This window comes from Manis javanica, chromosome 2 (genome assembly GCF_040802235.1).
Source record: "Manis javanica isolate MJ-LG chromosome 2, MJ_LKY, whole genome shotgun sequence".
NCBI classification, from domain to species: Eukaryota; Metazoa; Chordata; class Mammalia; order Pholidota; family Manidae; genus Manis; species Manis javanica.
The window spans coordinates 505,931-522,866 of NC_133157.1; the positions used below are offsets into that span (position 1 = coordinate 505,931).

The following is a 16,936-nucleotide window of genomic DNA, read 5'->3' on the forward strand; positions in this document are numbered from 1 at the left end:
GTTTCTGCCCTGTTGCAGAGCAAGCAGCATATCCTGCCGCACCACTGCTCACCCATCCCCGCTGATGAACACTTGGGTCATTTATAGGTTGAGGCTGTTACGAAAAACATTGGCGCATAAATGTCTTGATGGCACATTTTGCATTCCTCTTGGTAGCTACCTGAAAGTAGAACTGCTGGCTCACTGGGTAGACGTATGTGTAGCTTTTTAAGAGTTCTGACGGTTGTGCCCTTTGTGGTCCCAGTACTGTGCATCCTTGCCAACACGTGAAGCTGTTGGACTTACTAACCTGGAAAATAAACCATCAGCCATTTTTCCAGCAAAATGGGTTTACTTGGGAAGATCAGAGACTTGCAATTGGTGACAAGCAGCTGAGGCAAAACCACAGACAAGTCCACAGAACAGGGCACAGGAGGCCCCTTTATAGAGAAGGAGAACCTGGGGGCTGATCTAAGCAGAAAGCCCGTTGGAGGAAACGGAGTCCCACGTGTCATGTCCTCTCATTGGCTGATTTGTGACTGTTTGCCATTGGCTGGGCTGTTGCTGGGGCAGGTGGAAACCTTCCTCCCCTGCTGGAAGCAAAATACCCAAAGCAGCAGCAGGTCCTCCTTCTGATGGGGCCACTTGGAGGGGTGGCGGTGGGGCTCCCTTCATCAACTCGCATAAATGATGGTGTTGGGGAGGGGGGAGCGGGGTGTTTTCTCTGTGCTTTCGTATGTTTGAAATTTTCCATAATAAAATGTTTTTTAAAACTAGCTCCAAATTAGTTATATATAAACCAGACTGCTTTTTAGCTTGTTTTGGATCACTCTGATCAAAGTCGCATCTCCCGTGGGTCTCTGACCCCAGCATCCTGTGGGCAAGAGAGGATCTTCAAGCCAGCCTGCAGGTGGAGGGCTGGCCGGCCGGGCTGGGTGCCGGCGCCCGCAGCTCCAGGGCTCTCAGGAGAGCGGCGCCGTGTGCTCACCCCCAGACCTCTGGGCTGTGGGCAGCCAGGAGGTGCACCACGGGCCGAGGGTGGGGAAGGCGGAGTGCGGGCAGAGAGCTGGCTTTCGTCTCCAGGAGCTATGTCCAAACGACTACATCAGTGTTTCGCCTGCTCTCCTGGGTAATTTAGATTTACTGAAGCTGGCAGCAGTTTCTTTTTTCAAAATGATCCTGTATTACATCTAAAAGCCACAGTAGTGGACTGTGTGTATACAACATGTCCTCTGTTGTCTTGTCTTAGCAATTAAAAAACATTTAGTTCATTTTATTTATATACAAAAGCATTTAAAGGTAAATTACAGATATGACATTCCAACCTTAAATACTTCTGTATATGACTCTAAAAGTTTAGTATTAATTTAGCCATATAATACTTCCTGATGCCGTGTAGTACCCAGCCCATATCCCACCAGGTCGGGGGCCCTGGGAGCGTGGTGAGCCATCACTCCCGGAAGCTCCTCCGGGCCTGCCTGCAGGGTACAAGTGAGAGGAGAGGGCGCGTGTGCAAGGTAGGGCTTGTGCCCTTCACACCTGCCAGTCGACTCCAATCGGGTGACCTCTTGGCCCTGAGTCAGGTCCCTCCTCCAGTGACCAGACAGCCACCACATCACTGCCCACAGCCCAGGGCAGCTTCTGGTCCAGCAGCTTTGACAACGTGGATGCAGTGGACTAGGCTCTCAAAGTGTGTGGTTTGGGGTCTCTCTTCTTCCCCTGCCCCAGGTTGTGACTCGGCTGATCCACCTCCTGGGGGAGAGGATCCTGGGCAGCCTCCAGCAGGGATCTGCAGCAGGTGCGTCCCAGGGCTGCGCCTGGCCTGGCACCCTACCCACCTGCTTGGAGTTGGGGGAGTGGGGAAGAGCCCTGAGGAAAGGCCCAGAGCACCCGCCTTGGGCACCTCTGAGGTGAGGTGAGGAGTGCTTAGGTTTGGGCAGTGCCAGAAGAATTTGCCAAAATCTCTCTGGATGTGGGCAGTGTTGGAAAGAAGCTCCAGTGTAAGTGAAAAGGAGAAATCTGTGCTCTCTCCTGTTGTTTGCCAGCTGGCTGTGCTTGGGCAGCAGGGAAGGACAAGATGTGGATGGCACGGACCTTAACCAGCTCCTAGGGAATTGTCTGTCCTGTGCTGAGCAAGCAAAGCTGATAAAGCAATTCTAGAGCTTTGGGAGTGTTTCTGTCTTTGCATCTTTATTCTTTTCATCTCCTTACTGAGAAAGTGCTTTCCTCAGCACACTCACTGTTAGCTCCAGGCTCACCGGCTTCTGAGTCCTGGGGGACTGCCATGGTGCTGAGCCTCTCCTGGTCAGCAGTGTTTGCTTGCGGCCTCCTTGCTGTTACGTGACCCCTTGCTACTTACTGCTCTGGCCTGCTGTCCTGTCTGCCTGAAGCACCCCTCAGCAGAGCCCTGTGCCCCCACCCCAGCCTGCCACCCCAGCATGGCCTCCCCAGCCCCTGTCCATCCCCAGCATTCTCAACTCCTGATCCCCCCTTCCCCACATTCTCACTTGCTGTGTGTCTCGTAAGCCAGCAGGGTTCTATCTGTGTTCTCACAGCAGTGACCTGGGTGTGGTGTGGAGGTGAGTGCTCGCTAAAGGAATGGTGTGGACAAATGTGCTGTGGGGGCTGCAGAGTGGTGGGAACTCCCCCTATTCCGGCACAACGCATCTCAGATAATTAGTCTGCAGTGGCCCTATTTCCAAGTGAAGTCACGTTCTAAGGTTCTGCGTGGACATGAATTTTGGGGAGACAGTACAACACATGGTATATCTTTTTTCATTTCATCTTTAGCCAACCGGTAGGGTTATGTTTGAAGTGGGTTTCTTCTGGAAAGCATGTAATTGGATTGTGATTTTGTCATCCCTTAGGGTGGTCTGTCTTGGCAGCTGTGTTTAGACCATTTACATTTAATGTAATATGTGTTGGTTTTTTCCATACTCTAATTCCTATCTTCTGAGTCTCTCGAACCTTTTTGAATATTCCATTTTTATATATCAGTTGTGGTTTCCAGCATATGTCTTCATACTGTATTTTCAGTAGTTGCCTTAGGGATTGCAATACCCATGCTTACCCTAGCGTTCTAATGCCAGTATTTTATCACTTTAACTGGAATGTAGAAACCTTATCACTGTTCAGATCACTTTATTCTTCCTCCTTAGGATAAGATCATCTTAAATAATACCTCTATATAATTGAAAAACCCCTCACACATTGTTACAACTTTTGCTTTCAGCCATCAAACATAATGCTTAAAACTCAGGAGGAGAATTGTCCATGATGTTTACTGTTTCTGTGGCTCTTCCTTCCTCCTGGTGTCATTTCTCTTCTGTCTGAAGAAGCTCCTTTAATAGTCCTTGTAGAGCAGGTGTGCTGGCTACAAATTCTCTTAATTTTTCTTCATCTGAGACTGTCTCTACTTCACCTTCATCCTGAAGGATATTTTTGCTGCATATAGGATTCTGCTGCGACAATACTTTTCTTTCAGCACTTGAAAACTGCTGTGTCAGTTCTTCTGGCATCCGTCAGCTCTTGTTAGGGGCCCAGACATCTGAGTGATTCCCAGGCTGGCAGGGCATCATTTCTCTCTGCCTGTGCTAAAGACTTGGTCTCTGTCTTTAGTTTCTAGAAATCTTATTTTGAAGTGTCTGGGAATGAATTTCTTTGTGTTTATCCTGTTTGGGGATTGTTCATTTCTTAATTCTATAGGCTTATATCTTTAAGCAGATTTGGGAGGTTTTTAGCCTATTTCTTCAAATATTCTTTAAGCCCTGTACAATTTCCCCTCTTCTAGAAAGACAGTGACACAAATCTTAAACCTTTGGTCATTGTCCCAAGCCCTCTGGAGCACTTGATTTTTTAAAGTATTGCCTCTGAATGTTCAGATCAAATAGTTTACTTCGTCTGCCTTCAAGGTCGTCGGCTCTTCTACTCATCAGCCCATCTGGAGAGTGTTTCAGTTCAGCCATTTTAATTCTGCCTTTGTTTCAAGACCATTCATGATGTTGCTTCTGGCTAGTTACTGTTACTTACTGTCCTTGTCAAGTAATTCCAAATTCTGTGACATGTCATTTTTTTCCTGTCAATGATCTTTTCTCTTTCTAGTTGAGATTTTCCTGGTTCTTGGTAAGCCTGGTAATTTTGGTTAGTATCCTGTATTTTGAATATTGTGAGCGTCCGGCTCCCATTTAAGTCTTCTGGTTTAGCAGACTGCCAGTGTGCTTATATTCGCAGAGTGTGGCCAGGCCCTCTTTCCTGGACTGTGTTTGAACGCTGATACCATCCTTAAGGTCTTCGCCATATGCCTCTGGTCTGCCACGCCACATTTTGTTCTCAGAGGCTCTGCTGTGTGATTCTGGCTGGTCTCATGCATGGGCTGCTTGGGACGAGCCCAGGACCTCATACCAGATCTAGAGAATTCCTTCGCGCATCTCCCCCCTCTCTGTGATCGCCCCTGTCTCTAGTTGTGGTACCAACATACTCACTGGTATAGGGCATTGAGAGCCGGGGGCTCCACTGCACTGTGTCTGAGCCCCACGCAGGTGAGAGTCAGTGTCTGCTTAGCACGGCAAGCCCCCAGAAAGTCTCCCTGGAGGCGGCACCCGTGGGGAGGGAGGGCTGGGCCCTGCCTAGCTGTACCTGGGGGGAGTGGGGGCCTTGTTGCTTCTGTGGCAGCAGTAGAGTGGTCTTCCCACGGGTGGAGGTCCCTAGCCAGGACACCCTCCTTCTTGGGCCCCTCTGAACCTACTGAGAGTTGTGTCCAGGTTCTCCTTGTGACTGGTGGCAGTGGTGAGATGGGATGGCTGCTATATCTCCCTCTTGGCATTTCTTAACACTCTCCCAAGTGCCTTTCTTAAAGGTAAGGAGGCGAACAAAGCTGGCAATAGAATTTCCTGCTGGCTCTGCCTCCAATGCAGGAGTCTGATGTGGACAGTCCCTGGAAAGGTAGAGAGGAAGGGGATTCCCCACGGAAAAGGGCCCAGAAGCCAGGGCATCCAGCGGCCGGCTCACAGCCCTGCCCCCACACACATCAGCACCCACCAGTCCCCTTTCCCCACCACCCTGCATCCCTTCCTCTGGCATCTGGGTCAGGCTGTGCAGGAGCCCACACACCCCTGCTCAGAAAATGTGCTCCTCACCTGGGGCGGGACAAGTCGGGTACAGACTCCCACTCAGAGGAGCTGGGACTTTCTGGTATGGGTGGCGCATGTGCCTGGCTGTGCCCTTCTGGGGCTCAGAGGGCCTGTGTGGGAGGCAGGATGTGCCAGCCGGCTGGGCCAGGCAGGCAGCGTGGGGCAGGCTGGGAGTGGGTGGTCAAGGAGCCAGCAAGAGAGCCCTCTGCACCCAGGCCACTGGGAACCAGATTGGCTGGGATGTGGCTGACAGGAGGAGTGAGGCTGTCCCCTGGCACCTCTGAAAACAGGAGATGCCACTTACCGAGAAGTGACTCTGTTGTCGGAAATAAACTGGCAGGGACTCCCTGACAGAGGCTAATGAGCTTGTGGGCCTGTGTGTCTTCTGCTGTGCCCTACAGTGTAGGCCCCAGGGAGGCACTGAGGGTCCTGGGCTTATGTCTAGAAGGTGGAGAGTCCACAGCCTTGGAGGCTGCGCTACAGTGACTGTCCCTCAGAGGCCGTGCTGCTGCCCCTGGGACCCAGCCCTGACCTTCCCACAGGTGTTCTGTGTCTCCTCCCAGCATCTGGAAATTCCATGCAGACAAGACACAATAGAAACATCTGTTGATACCACATTGTTTACTGTTTTTACAGTGAGTTGGGCAAAAACTCTTGGAGGGGTTCAAAGAATAGGTCCTCACCTGGCAGAATGTTTTCATTTGTTTTTTCTGGGCCTCACGTTCCTTTCTGTATGCCAGGCCTCTTGCCACAGACTCCCCTGGGGACCAAGTCCTGGTGTGCATCAAGAGCAAGGGTGCTCCCAGCACGGTTGGGCACTGCAGCAGGAAAGGCGGGCCAGGAGAAGCTCCGGTCACTCAGATGTGAAGCTGACCCTAGTGCAGGGGCCCCTCCTCCCAGACTGCTGGCCTGTGCCCTGGTGTTCTCTAGAGACACAGAGACCCTCACAGTCCACTACATGGCAGCCTGACCCCTCAGTCCAACACATGACCCTGTGCTTTGCAGGTCACCAGTTTGGGCTACATACCGCAGCCAGCAAGTGGGACTCAGGGAACCCCGCCAGCAACCTCTCCACGGTAGCCGCCATGCCTGTGTCGGAGGACGTGCCCCTCACTGCCTTCGCCCTGGAGCTCACGCACGCCCTCAGTGCCATTGGTAAGCCCTGCCCAGGGTGGCCTGGGGTCCGGCCAGACCCCTTCTCCTTCCTGTGGGTCCTCATGGTTCCTCTGAAGTGCAGCTCAGCCCTGGGGGGCACTGGGGACGGGGGCTGTCCGCAGCAAGCAGCCCTTCCATCAGGCGCCACCAGGCAGTCTCCACTGGCAGGCCTGGTCCCCAGGAGCTTGTGTGTGTTGCAAGGCAGGCTGATCCTCAGGTTAGAGCCTCCCAGAGGCCTCGGCCTCAGGGCCCGGCACAGAGATGCACCCGCCTCGCCGGGGGCCCATCTTGGGGCTGCCTTGCAATTGGCAGTGGGGTGGCAGGCTGAGCCAGCTGACTGTGTGGCAGACCTCGGCTGGGGTCAAGAAGCTTGAGCTGTGTTTCCAAATTCTTGACAGCTGTTAAACTTTGTGATTCAAGAACAAGACGTTGAATTCATTTATTAATTCTAACAGCTGGTGAAGGTCTTTGGGATTTTCTGTGTGTGTTCGTGTCGTCTGCAGACAGTGACATGCCTGTTGGGTTGGGTTAGCTCTCCTCAGTCCTTATCTCGCCGCAGCAAAGAACTGAAGGGCAGAAGCACGGTGGTGGGGCAGAGTTAAGGCGTTACTTGTGCCCACTCCCAGGGAGGAGCTGGCCGGTCAGGGCAGACAGAGGCAGGTTTGCTTGAATGAGGCAGAGAGGAAGGCAGAGCAGAGGGAGGAAAGGGACGCTCACCGCACTACTGCTCAGCACGGGGCAGGATCCCCGCCAGCTCCTGAAGCCAGGGTCCGCTCGGATCTGCGTGGCGGGGGAACCGAGTCCCTGCCACCCCAGGATCTGGGGGAGCCGCAGAGCACCGGCTGGAGTGAGCTTACGTACAAAGGCAGGCGATTCCCGGCAGGCCGCCAGGAGCTCGACCCTTCAGCTGCAGGTCCCTCTGGGCCACCCAGGCGACGGGAGCCTGCAGGCCCCAGGTCCGAGCCCCCAGCAGCCCCTCGCTGTTTACCGGGAGGAGGAAAGGGGAGTGTGGGCAGCCTCAGAGAGGAGGCGCATTTAAGGGCTTGGGGTCGGAGGTTTTATAGGGCCTTTCGGGTAAGAGTCAGCGTAAGGCATGATGTTCACATATGTCATAATTCCTTTGAAGCTTTTTCTTAAGAGTAGGGTTGTTTAGGTGACTGTTGGCCTGGATCTCAGCATTCTTTGTCCACATAGGTTCATTCACACTTGCAGCTCTGTCTCCTCTCCTGGTTACAAAGTTCCTTGATTACGGGGCTGGAAGAAGAGGAAGAAGAGCATGAGATTGAGTTAAAGAATAAGCTGGGGCTTTTAGCAGGTCAGAGTTTACAGTGGCGTCACCTAGGCGATGCAGTGATGTGGTCTGAGGGATGCACTGGTCTGCGCCAACATACTTTTCTCTCTCTGGGGAATATCCTGACTTTCCAAGTCACTCCTGGCCTTTGGAGCTTCAGCTAATTAATTAATTAGCTCCGTGAGTCCTTTCTGGCTCTCTGGTTTTACCCAGTTAACTCTTTGAGTCCCATTTACTGGGCTTTACTGACCTTATTCTCCCTCCACTGGCTCATACCTGTTTTTCTGCCTGACAGTTTGGCTTCTTCCCTTCTGATTTCGATGCCTTTTCTTTTCTCTGGCCTGGTTGCTGTGGCCAGGCCCTCCAGGGCTGGCTGAATAGCCACGGGGAAAGCAGTCGCTCTCGTCTTCGTCCTGACCTCGGAGAGCTCCTGGCTGCTCACCACTGGGTGTGGTGTTCACTGTCCAATTTTTATGTGTGGCCTTTAATATGTTAAAGGCGGCTCTTTCTGCCGAGAGCTTGTTGAGTGTTGTTATCATGAAAAGATGCTGAATGTTATCAGCGCTTTTTCTGCCTTAACTGAGATGATCATATGGGCTATTCCCCTTTGTTCTGGTAGTGTGGTCTGTACACTCTGACGGAGAGGCCCACCTGGTCACAGCGTGCTCCTCCGAGTGTACTGCTGGGTTTAGTTAGCTAGGACTTGGCTGAGTTTTGCATCAGTGTTCATAAAGGCTATTTGTCTTCAGTTTTCTCATGGTGTGTTTGTCCAACAGGGTCTCATAGTGGCTTTGGTATCAGTGTAATGCTGGCCCCATGGAATGAGTTAGGAAGTGGCCCTCTTCAGTATTTTGGGGGCGTGTAAATGTCTCTGACAGAATCGCCAGTGCAGCCATCTCATCCAGGGCTTCTCTTCGTTGGGTCGTCACTATCATTGCAGATCCCATATTCTTCCTGGTGACAGGTCTGCTCACGTGCCTTCTTCCTGGATCCGTCGTGGAGGCTGTGTGTCTCTGGGGACGTGTCTCTTTCATCCAGGCCACCCCATTGTCACAGTACTTTTTCATACACCTCTTTATGTCTGTGAGTTAGTGATACCCCATTGTCATTTCTGATTTTAGTAATTTTGAGTCTTCTTTTTTTCTTCATTCATCTAACGAAAGGTTATCAGTTTTGTTGATTCACTCAAAAAAAGAACCAACTTTTGGTTTCGTTGATTTTTCTCTGTTCTTTGTGTTATTTATCTCTGTTCTGATCTTTATGGTGTCTCTTCCTTCTGTTAGCTCTGGGTTTAGCCTGATACTCTTTTAATAGTCACTCAAGGTGTGAAGTGTGGCCGTTGATTTGAGGTGGTCTCTCGCTGGAGACACCTGGAGCTGCAGGCCTCCCTCTGAGCTCTGTCTAGGCCGCATCCCTGGCTGTGGACTCTCATCTCCATTCGCATCTGTCTCAGTGTTTTTGGCTTCCCTGTGGTTTCTTTACCCACTCACTGGTCAGTTGGCTGTTGTTCAACTTCCACATATTTGTGAATTTTCCATTTCTCCTACTGTTACTGATTTTCAATTTCATACCATTGTGATCAGCACAGATACTTTTTAGAATTTCAGTCTCTTAAAGTTTGTGGCCTAACATACAGTCCGTCCTGGGGAATGTTCTGTGCACCTGAGAAGAACCTGTGTTCTGCACAGTGAGTCTTTCCTCTGTGCATTTTGGTGACTGTGCAGTGGCGTCTCGTTGTGGTTTAGTCTGCATTTCACAGTGATGATGGAGCCCATTGCCTTACTGGCCGCTGAACACCCTGTTGTGTAAGTGCCTGTCCAGGCACTTTATTTATTTATTTGTTTGTTTGTTTATTTATTTATTTCATTAAAGTATCATTGATATGCAATCTTATGAAGGTTTCACATGAACGACATTGAGGTTTCATCATCCACCCATGTTATCAAGTCCTCTTCCCCCCACCATCGCAGTCCCTGTCCATGAGTGTTGTGAGATGCTATGGAGTCACTACTTGTCTTCCCCGTGCTGGACCACCTTCCCCATGACCTGCCTATACCCTTCTTCCTCCCTGCCCACCCACATTTCCCTTCAGTTGCCGCTAGTCCCTCCTTGGAGTCTGTGAGTCTGCTGCTGTTTTGTTCCTTCAGTTTTGCTTTGTTGTTATACTCCACAAATGGGTACTCACCCTTTTTATCAGGTTTCCACCTTTTCCTTGTGAATGGGTAGAGTTCTTTCTGTACAGGATACAGTTCATTTTCTGGATGCACATGTAGCAGGTATCTGTCACTCCTGTGACTTGTTCTTTTATTCTTCTAATGATGTCTTTTGACAAACAGAAGTTCTTAATTCCTATGTAGGCCAATTTATCATTGTTCCCCTTTACTGTTGCTACTCTTTGCATTTTACTGAAGAAGTCTCACCTTGCCCCAAATCATGGGGATGTTCTTCTAAAACTTAATGGTTTCACCTTTCCTTTAAATTAACCATTCACCCTGGATTGATTTTGGTCATGAGGGGGAAGGTCAAGGTTCATTTTATCCACAGGGCCTTCAGCCGACCCAGAGCCCTCATTCAGAAAGACTGAACATTGCCCCTGCTATGCCTTTGTCAGAAGTCGGGAGACCATGTCTGTTTGCTGAGTGAGGATTCAAGGCCGGGAGTCACTTTACTTTAGTGCTCGAAGTTGTCGTTGCGTTTCCTTCATTTCCCAGAGTTTGGGCAAGAGGCTGTTTGGCGGCAGGCCGCAGTGACTGGCCAGGCCGGCTGGATGCCACCTCCCGCCAGGCCCCACAGAGCCGGAGACTGAGTGCCCAGGAGCAGTCCTGTGTCTCCTCGCTGCCCTGCACCCACCACCTGGGTCTCACGCACACCCCTCCCAGGGATGGGAGCTGCAGCCTGTGCCTTGGGAGCCCAGAGCACCACCTTCAGGGGGCTTCGCACTTCCCTGAGGGCCCCCTCGAGTCCCCCGAGGCCAAGCAGGGGCTCTAGGGCAGGAGATGCACGGTGTTGGGGAGGTGGAGCCCAGCACAGGGTCCCCTGAAGGCCTCAGGGCTGGGCTCCTCCCTGTTCCTGAGCCAGACGTGGCCTGCCTATCCCACTGTATCTTGGGTTCCAAAAGGTGATGCCCAGGAGAGCCCGCTGTCAGGCATGGGGGATGGTCCAGCCCCAAGAGGTCTCCCTCTGTCAGGCTGGTAGCTCCTATCAGCCCGACCCACAGAGCAGGTGTGCGGCCCCCTCACCTCACCCCAGCCAGAGCTGTCTGTGTGCAGGGGCCAGAGCAGACAGCCACACTTCAGCAGGGCATCCCATGGGCCTCTTCGGCCCAGGGTCCTGAGTCCTCGCTGTCCAGTGTGTCTGGAGGTAGCACTTTGACACTGAGTGCTGCCTGTCTGGGCTTCTGTCCTGAGCCCGGTGACCTCTCCCCAGATTCTGACACTGCCCCTCTGGCTGTGCAGACCCTGACAGAGTGTCTGTGTGGACAGTGGCTCTAAGGCACTGTGGATGGAAGATGCGTGCTGATTTCAGAGACACAAATGTGAAAAGATGTGCATCTCAGCTCCAGTGAATGCTATCATGTTAGAGCCCAGCCTCACTCCTCTGGATCTGGGAAATTATCTGCGTATTACAAACTTGTGTTCCTTGCCCCTCAACACATGCACAGCTGCAGTGCTGAAGACATGTGATTTCTTGTGTGGACAAGGAGACCAAACTTCAGACAGGCCCCCACTCCTGTGTAATGTGGAGACTACCTGTTGCGCCCTGGAGCTGGTGCGGCCCTCCCAGCTCTGAGTGCTGAGCACCCGCTCCCACACCTTGCAGACCCACTGCCCAGAGGGTCTCCTTTGGGGGCAGAGGGATGGGTTACCTCAGGCAACAGGCACTTCTTTGAAGTCAGAGACTTCTCATTGCTTTGAGGAAGAGCAGATCTCTAGGGCCGGGAGTGGGCACTCTTGTCTGCTGGCCCTGGGGCTGCTTCTGTGGGCAGGCAGGCCCCCCTTGTCCTTGGAGGTAGGCTGCCAGGACATTTTCCAAAAAATAGGTTGTGTTTTCAGGCCCCACCCTGCTGCTGACAAGTGACAACATAAAACAGCGCCTGGGTTCTGCTGCCCTGGACAGGTATGTGGCCTCCATGTGGGAAGCAGCCTGGTGGACCTTAGCTGCCTCCTCTCAGTGGGTCCAAGCACAGCTTTGAGGTGGCCCCCCATGTCCTGGTGTCTGTACCCCTGCAGTCAGTGTCCCCCCCACGGTGCTCTGACATTGCATGCCTTGTGTCTCTGCCTTCCAGTGTCCATGAGTACCGGCTGTCCAGCTGGCTGGGGCAGCAGGAGGACATGCACCGCATCGTGCTGTACCAGGCAGACAGCACCCTCACGCCCTGGACCCAGCGCTGCATCCGGCAGGCTGACTGCATCCTCATCGTGGGCCTGGGTGAGCAGGAGCCCACGGTGGGCGAGGTGAGTGGGCCCCAGGGCTGGGCGAGGCTGGGCGTGGTCCGACTGTGCAGTGGGCATGATTTTGCAGGAGTGGTCAGGCGGAGGGTGTGGCTTCTGTAGGCATGTGGCTGCGTGATGGGCCCACAGTGGTGGGCATGGCTTCCATGGCCACAGGCTGGTTAGGTCCTGACCATGGGGAGTCACAGACCTGTCTGTGTCTGTCTGTTCCTGTGAAAGAAATATTTCAGGAGCTCGAGAAGGGGCGGATAATGAGAGCTAATGCCCAGGTGTCTGCTTCCCGTGCTTTGGGAGCCACCAGTAGGGGTTTGAGCCTGAAGCAGGGCAGGTGTCCCCACCCCAGGTGGCCTCATGCCAGGTCAGACCTCCGTCCCTGTTTGTTTCACATTTTGCTGTGGGTATGTGGCACTGTTGACAGGGCTTACTTCTGTATAAAAGTGCTCTATTTACATCATTTTGAAACTTCCTTTTTTCCTCAATGCTTAGGTTTTTTAGCTAATTATCCACATTTCATTTGTTTTTGTGCTGTTCAGTTGCCCACCACCTGTCTGTTCTCAGCTAGGAAGTTATTTGACTGTAACCAGCCAGGTGCAAGGGTGCCCTCAGGTCACCCACCTGGAGAGGCAGTGGGGCCCTAGGGGAATGTGCCCCCAGGGTTGCCTGGCGCTGCACATGTCTCCCCGTTGTGCGTCCGGCTTTCATGGTCACCTTGCCATGTGTGGGGCCTGGGCTCCCCATCCCAGCTCTAACACTCAGCCCTGCTTGTTTTGAGGGTATGGAGGGGTCTCCTTGTCCCCTCCTTCTGCCCCATTACTCTGTACTCATCCCCAGCTCTGCCTCGGATCCTGGGGCAGCTGAGAACCCCTCATTTCTGAGGTGGGTGCCTGTTGCACAGTGAGTGCTTCCCCCTTGCGGGGGGGCAGCATCTGCGAATCTCTTGTGAGGGAGGCCACAGTGTGTGCCCACGGTGCCTGGTTAGAGAAGCAGAGGGGAGGCAGCCCCCTCTTGGTGCCCCACAGCTCCCTTGTGTCCACCTTGCCTAGCCTGGCGCACCCCAGGTACTCCACAGCTGAGCTGGGTTACAGACACAGGCCCCCTGCCAAGGCCCTGCCCTCGGGCCCTCCCAGCCTGTCAGCCTGCCGATGAGGCCGTGTCCAGCACGGACCTCTGTCCCCGGCCCCATCCCAGCCTTCAGCTCCGTCCCACCCAAGTCGTCAGGTCCGCCTGGGCTGCCTGACCGCGGCTCTGCCCCCCTCAGCTGGAGCGGATGCTGGAGAACTCAGCTGTGCGAGCCCAGAAGCAGCTGGTCCTGCTCCACCGGCAGGAGGGGCCGGCCCCCGCCCGCACCGTGGAGTGGCTCAACATGCGCAGCTGGTGCTCTGGCCACCTGCACCTCCGCTGCCCCCGCCGCGTCTTCTCCAGGAGGAGCATGCCCAGGCTGGTGAGGCTCGGAGCAGGGCTGGTGGGTGTGAGAGCCTCCTGTTCCACCCGGGCCTCAGAGGGTGTCCTTTGGGCGATCTGCGGGCAAGTCCTGGGACCCCTCCGTAGGGCATCCTTAGCCCCGGGGAGCCAGGCGGTGGCGGGCCAGAGGCTGCCCACACACCGCGGCCTCCCTGGCTGTCCGCTCAGTGGCCCGGATCCTAACAGTTACCTCTGTGCCCAGAGCCTGGGGGCTGGCAGGGTTTCAGCTGGGCCTTGGGCTTGGGGTCCCTCTGGGGAAAGCTGCCCTAGGGCTCAGTCATCTCCTGCTGGCCCGTGGGGCTGTGGCCCAGCTGCCCACTCTGCCCACTCACCCACATGCCCTCTGAGGTCTCCTCCCAGGCATGCTGAGGTGCTGACAGGGCTGGTATCAGGCAGACCCTGCCGTGTCTGGATGGAGAAACCAGCCCGAGCAGGTCAGGATGCTGACTCGGCCCGCCTGTCCCCGTCTGTCCCCTCTCAGGTGGACATGTACGAGCAGGTCTTCCAGAGGCCCCCCGACCGGCACTCGGACTTCTCCCGCCTGGCCCGGGTGCTGACCGGCAATGCCGTCGCCTTGGTGCTTGGTGGGGGAGGGGCCAGGTGAGTGCCCGTCCCGTCCCCTGCAGCTGTGTGCACGTGTGTGTGGGCATGTGAAGAGGCACCCCTCGGTGGGCCCCACACTCAGCCAGCCTTTCTCAGTGCCTCGGGTGCTGCTGAGTCCTGCCCCTGCAGTCTCCGCTCACATCCCACTGCCCCAGGAAGCAGTAGAAGGAGATTCCTGTGTTGTCTGAGTCTTTGCTGGAAGTTTCTGTCTGCCTGTTGACCATTCGTGTCTCCTCTTCTGAAAACTCTGTTCTTGTTCTTTGCCAGTCCTTCCGCCGGGCTCCGGGTGAGTCTCTTCCCATGTTAATACGCACTTTGTGGAGGAACAGCCCGATCGGCTCCAGACCTAGTGGGGCACCCTTTACTTCTTCAGGCTGGTGGGCTCCTTGCAGGACTTTGCACCCCACTAACTTCTGCCCTGAGCTGTCATTCTAACACCTGCCCCTGTTCTCCTGAACTAAAGAGAAATATGCACTTGGAGCAGAAACAGAGCCCAGGGGCGTCATGGGAAGGGTGTGCCAAGGCCTTCTGGGGACCCAGGTGGTACGTGGGCAGGCAGAGCAGCGCCTCCTACCACATCTGTGCCAGACCCCACCCCTCAGAGGGAGGGAGAAAGGGTGAGTGGTGCCTGGGCTGGGTGCCTGGTGAGGTGGATCCTCCCATGCCCCCACTGTGGGGAGACATCACTGCTGGCTTGGTGAGGTGCTCAGGGGGTCTCCACACCAGCTGGCATGTGCCGCCCCCTAGCACCATGGCAGGACCTCCCGGGTGCCCCAGGTTCTATGCGCTGCCCCACTGATGCCTCGGAGAAGGAGCTTGGCCAGGCGCCTCCAGTGGCCTAAGGGCGTCCCTTCCAAAGCAAGCTGCAGGGGTGGGCCCTGGAAGGGCAGAAGCCCCTTGGCGTCGCTGTGGTGGAGACTTTCAAAGATGTCTCCTGCCTCCAGTCAGGCTGTTGCTCATGCCTGGCCCACTCTTCTCCTTGTCGAATTACAGTGGGAGTGCTGGGCTGCAGGGCCTTGGGCCTGCTGCCCCGGGAGGGAGCCGAGTCCTGCCCTGGCCTGAGGGATGGAGTGTTGGGCACTGTGCTCACTTATCTCAGGTGGTCCTGGAGCTTCATCAGGTGCCAGGCTTCTGCTTGAAGGCTGAGCCAGTGGGCCCAGGAAATCAGATGATCCGCTCAAGGTGGCTGGCGGGGCAGGCATGGCGGGGTGGGGCACCCAGGCTGCCTCCTGCAGGGCTGGCACAGTGGGGGACCTGGGGCAGCTGGCACAGACTTGCAGATCACAGTGGCCTGATCAGCACTTTTAATGAAAATCAGTTGAAATCAAAATAACATTTTAACAGAAATATGGCCATTCGCGAAGGCCGGTCAGCATTTGTGTAACTAGCAGTCCTCTGTCCTTCCTGCCCGGCCGTGAAATCCAGAGAGAGCCCGAGGTGGGCACTTTCGCCTTCTCTCAGCTGTTTGCTCATGTACTTTCTGAACAGCACCCCTGTTCTTTTTCTTTCTCAGTTTCAGATCACCGGGTCCCTAACCCACTCCCCCACACAAAGTCCTTCCGTCTGTCTATCCATCTGTCCATGGGCCCTCCCTCCCTCGCCAGGCCAGGACTCACTGCCACGCCTCCGTGACGGTGGGGTCCGTTTCAGAGCTAAGGCATGCGGCGGGGCATGACTGCATTTTCTTCCCTGGAGCTAATCACTGTGCCGCTGTTTTGCTCAGTTTTCTGGGTATCATTACTCTGTCCGCAGACACTGTGGAAGCACTGGCCTCCACCCAGCCTGCTCAGACATGCGGGGACGTCCGCTTCAGAGTGGGCAGCCACTGGCCCCCAGCCTCCTGCCTCCCTTGGCTCCGCCGCTCGCTTTCCATCGCGTTGCTGTGATCCTGGCCTGGTTTCCCTTCCGCTGTCCTGGGAACTGCCTTTGCCTCTCGGCTGGGTCCATGTCTTCCTCTTTCTTGATCTATTCCTGATTTTGGTAGAGCTCATGCCCTAGAAATTTCCTTCTGAGAAGGTGCAAAGGTGGGGAAAGTAGACCATGCGTAGCAGAAAATGTCATCCTACCGCCACACGGTTTGGGTACAGAAGTGTAGATGCGTCCCCTCTCCCTCAGGGTCTGTGAGGTGTGGCTCTGCTGTCTGTAGCCTCCAGTGTTGCTCTTGAGAGTCCGGTGCTGTTGTTCCTGAGGCTTGTGCCCCCCGGAAGCTGGGAGAGCCCCTGGATTCTTGCAGCGCTGCTGTCCTCCACAGCCACTCCGGGCGGGCTCCCAGTGGGCCATCTCCCACTTGGAAATCCACACATTCCCACTCAGGGCGACCTTTCGGGACGTCTGCCCCTCTCTGTTCTCTCCCGGAGCTTCTCGTGGCCAGAAATCAGGCATCTTGCATGGACCCTCGGCGTCTCCCATCTTCCTTCCCGTGTTTTCCATCTGTCTTTTTGTTCTGCTTTCTGGCTGATTTTTCTCGAATGTATCTTCTGAATGGTCTCTTCTGCTAAAATATTTCTAATGTTGGGGCGCTCTGTCATAGCCTTCTCTCTGCCCCCCTGATGTAGCGGCGAGTTCTCTGGGGCTCTGAGTGCCTGTGTCTTGCCCGCGTCCCAGGCTTCATCGTGCAGCAGTGCCTGATGGCGCTCAGGCCCCAGAGCGCGTGCTGCTGAGCACTGTCCCCAGGCTTTGCTCATCCCTCCTCCTGTCAGGGGACTTCTGGGTTATTTTCTGGTTTGGGTTACTATGAACAAAGCTGCTAGAACTGTGCTTGTACAAATCTTTTTTGAGGACATATATTCTTTCCTCTTGGGTAAATGCCTAGGAGTGGAATTCCCAGTCATGAGGTAGTTGTACAATTTTACACCCCCATCAGCATT

General features: G+C 54.5%; 1 protein-coding gene across 11 annotated transcripts in view; it reads left to right on the forward strand.

The window, feature by feature from the left end:
• PNPLA7 (patatin like domain 7, lysophospholipase) overlaps positions 1–16,936 on the forward strand; it is a 64,013-nt gene that overhangs the window by 36,935 nt on the left and 10,142 nt on the right. For all 11 annotated transcript variants that reach the window (XR_012124601.1, XR_012124602.1, XR_012124603.1 and 8 more), the window contains 6 exons: positions 1,708–1,777; positions 6,114–6,263; positions 11,607–11,670; positions 11,840–12,008; positions 13,264–13,446; positions 13,948–14,066. Coding sequence is in view for 8 of the 11 variants with exons in the window: in XM_073220683.1 (XP_073076784.1) it covers positions 1,708–1,777; positions 6,114–6,263; positions 11,607–11,670; positions 11,840–12,008; positions 13,264–13,446; positions 13,948–14,066 (755 nt within the window). In the remaining 3 variants the exon portion in view is untranslated. The remainder of the gene's footprint in view (positions 1–1,707; positions 1,778–6,113; positions 6,264–11,606; positions 11,671–11,839; positions 12,009–13,263; positions 13,447–13,947; positions 14,067–16,936) is intronic.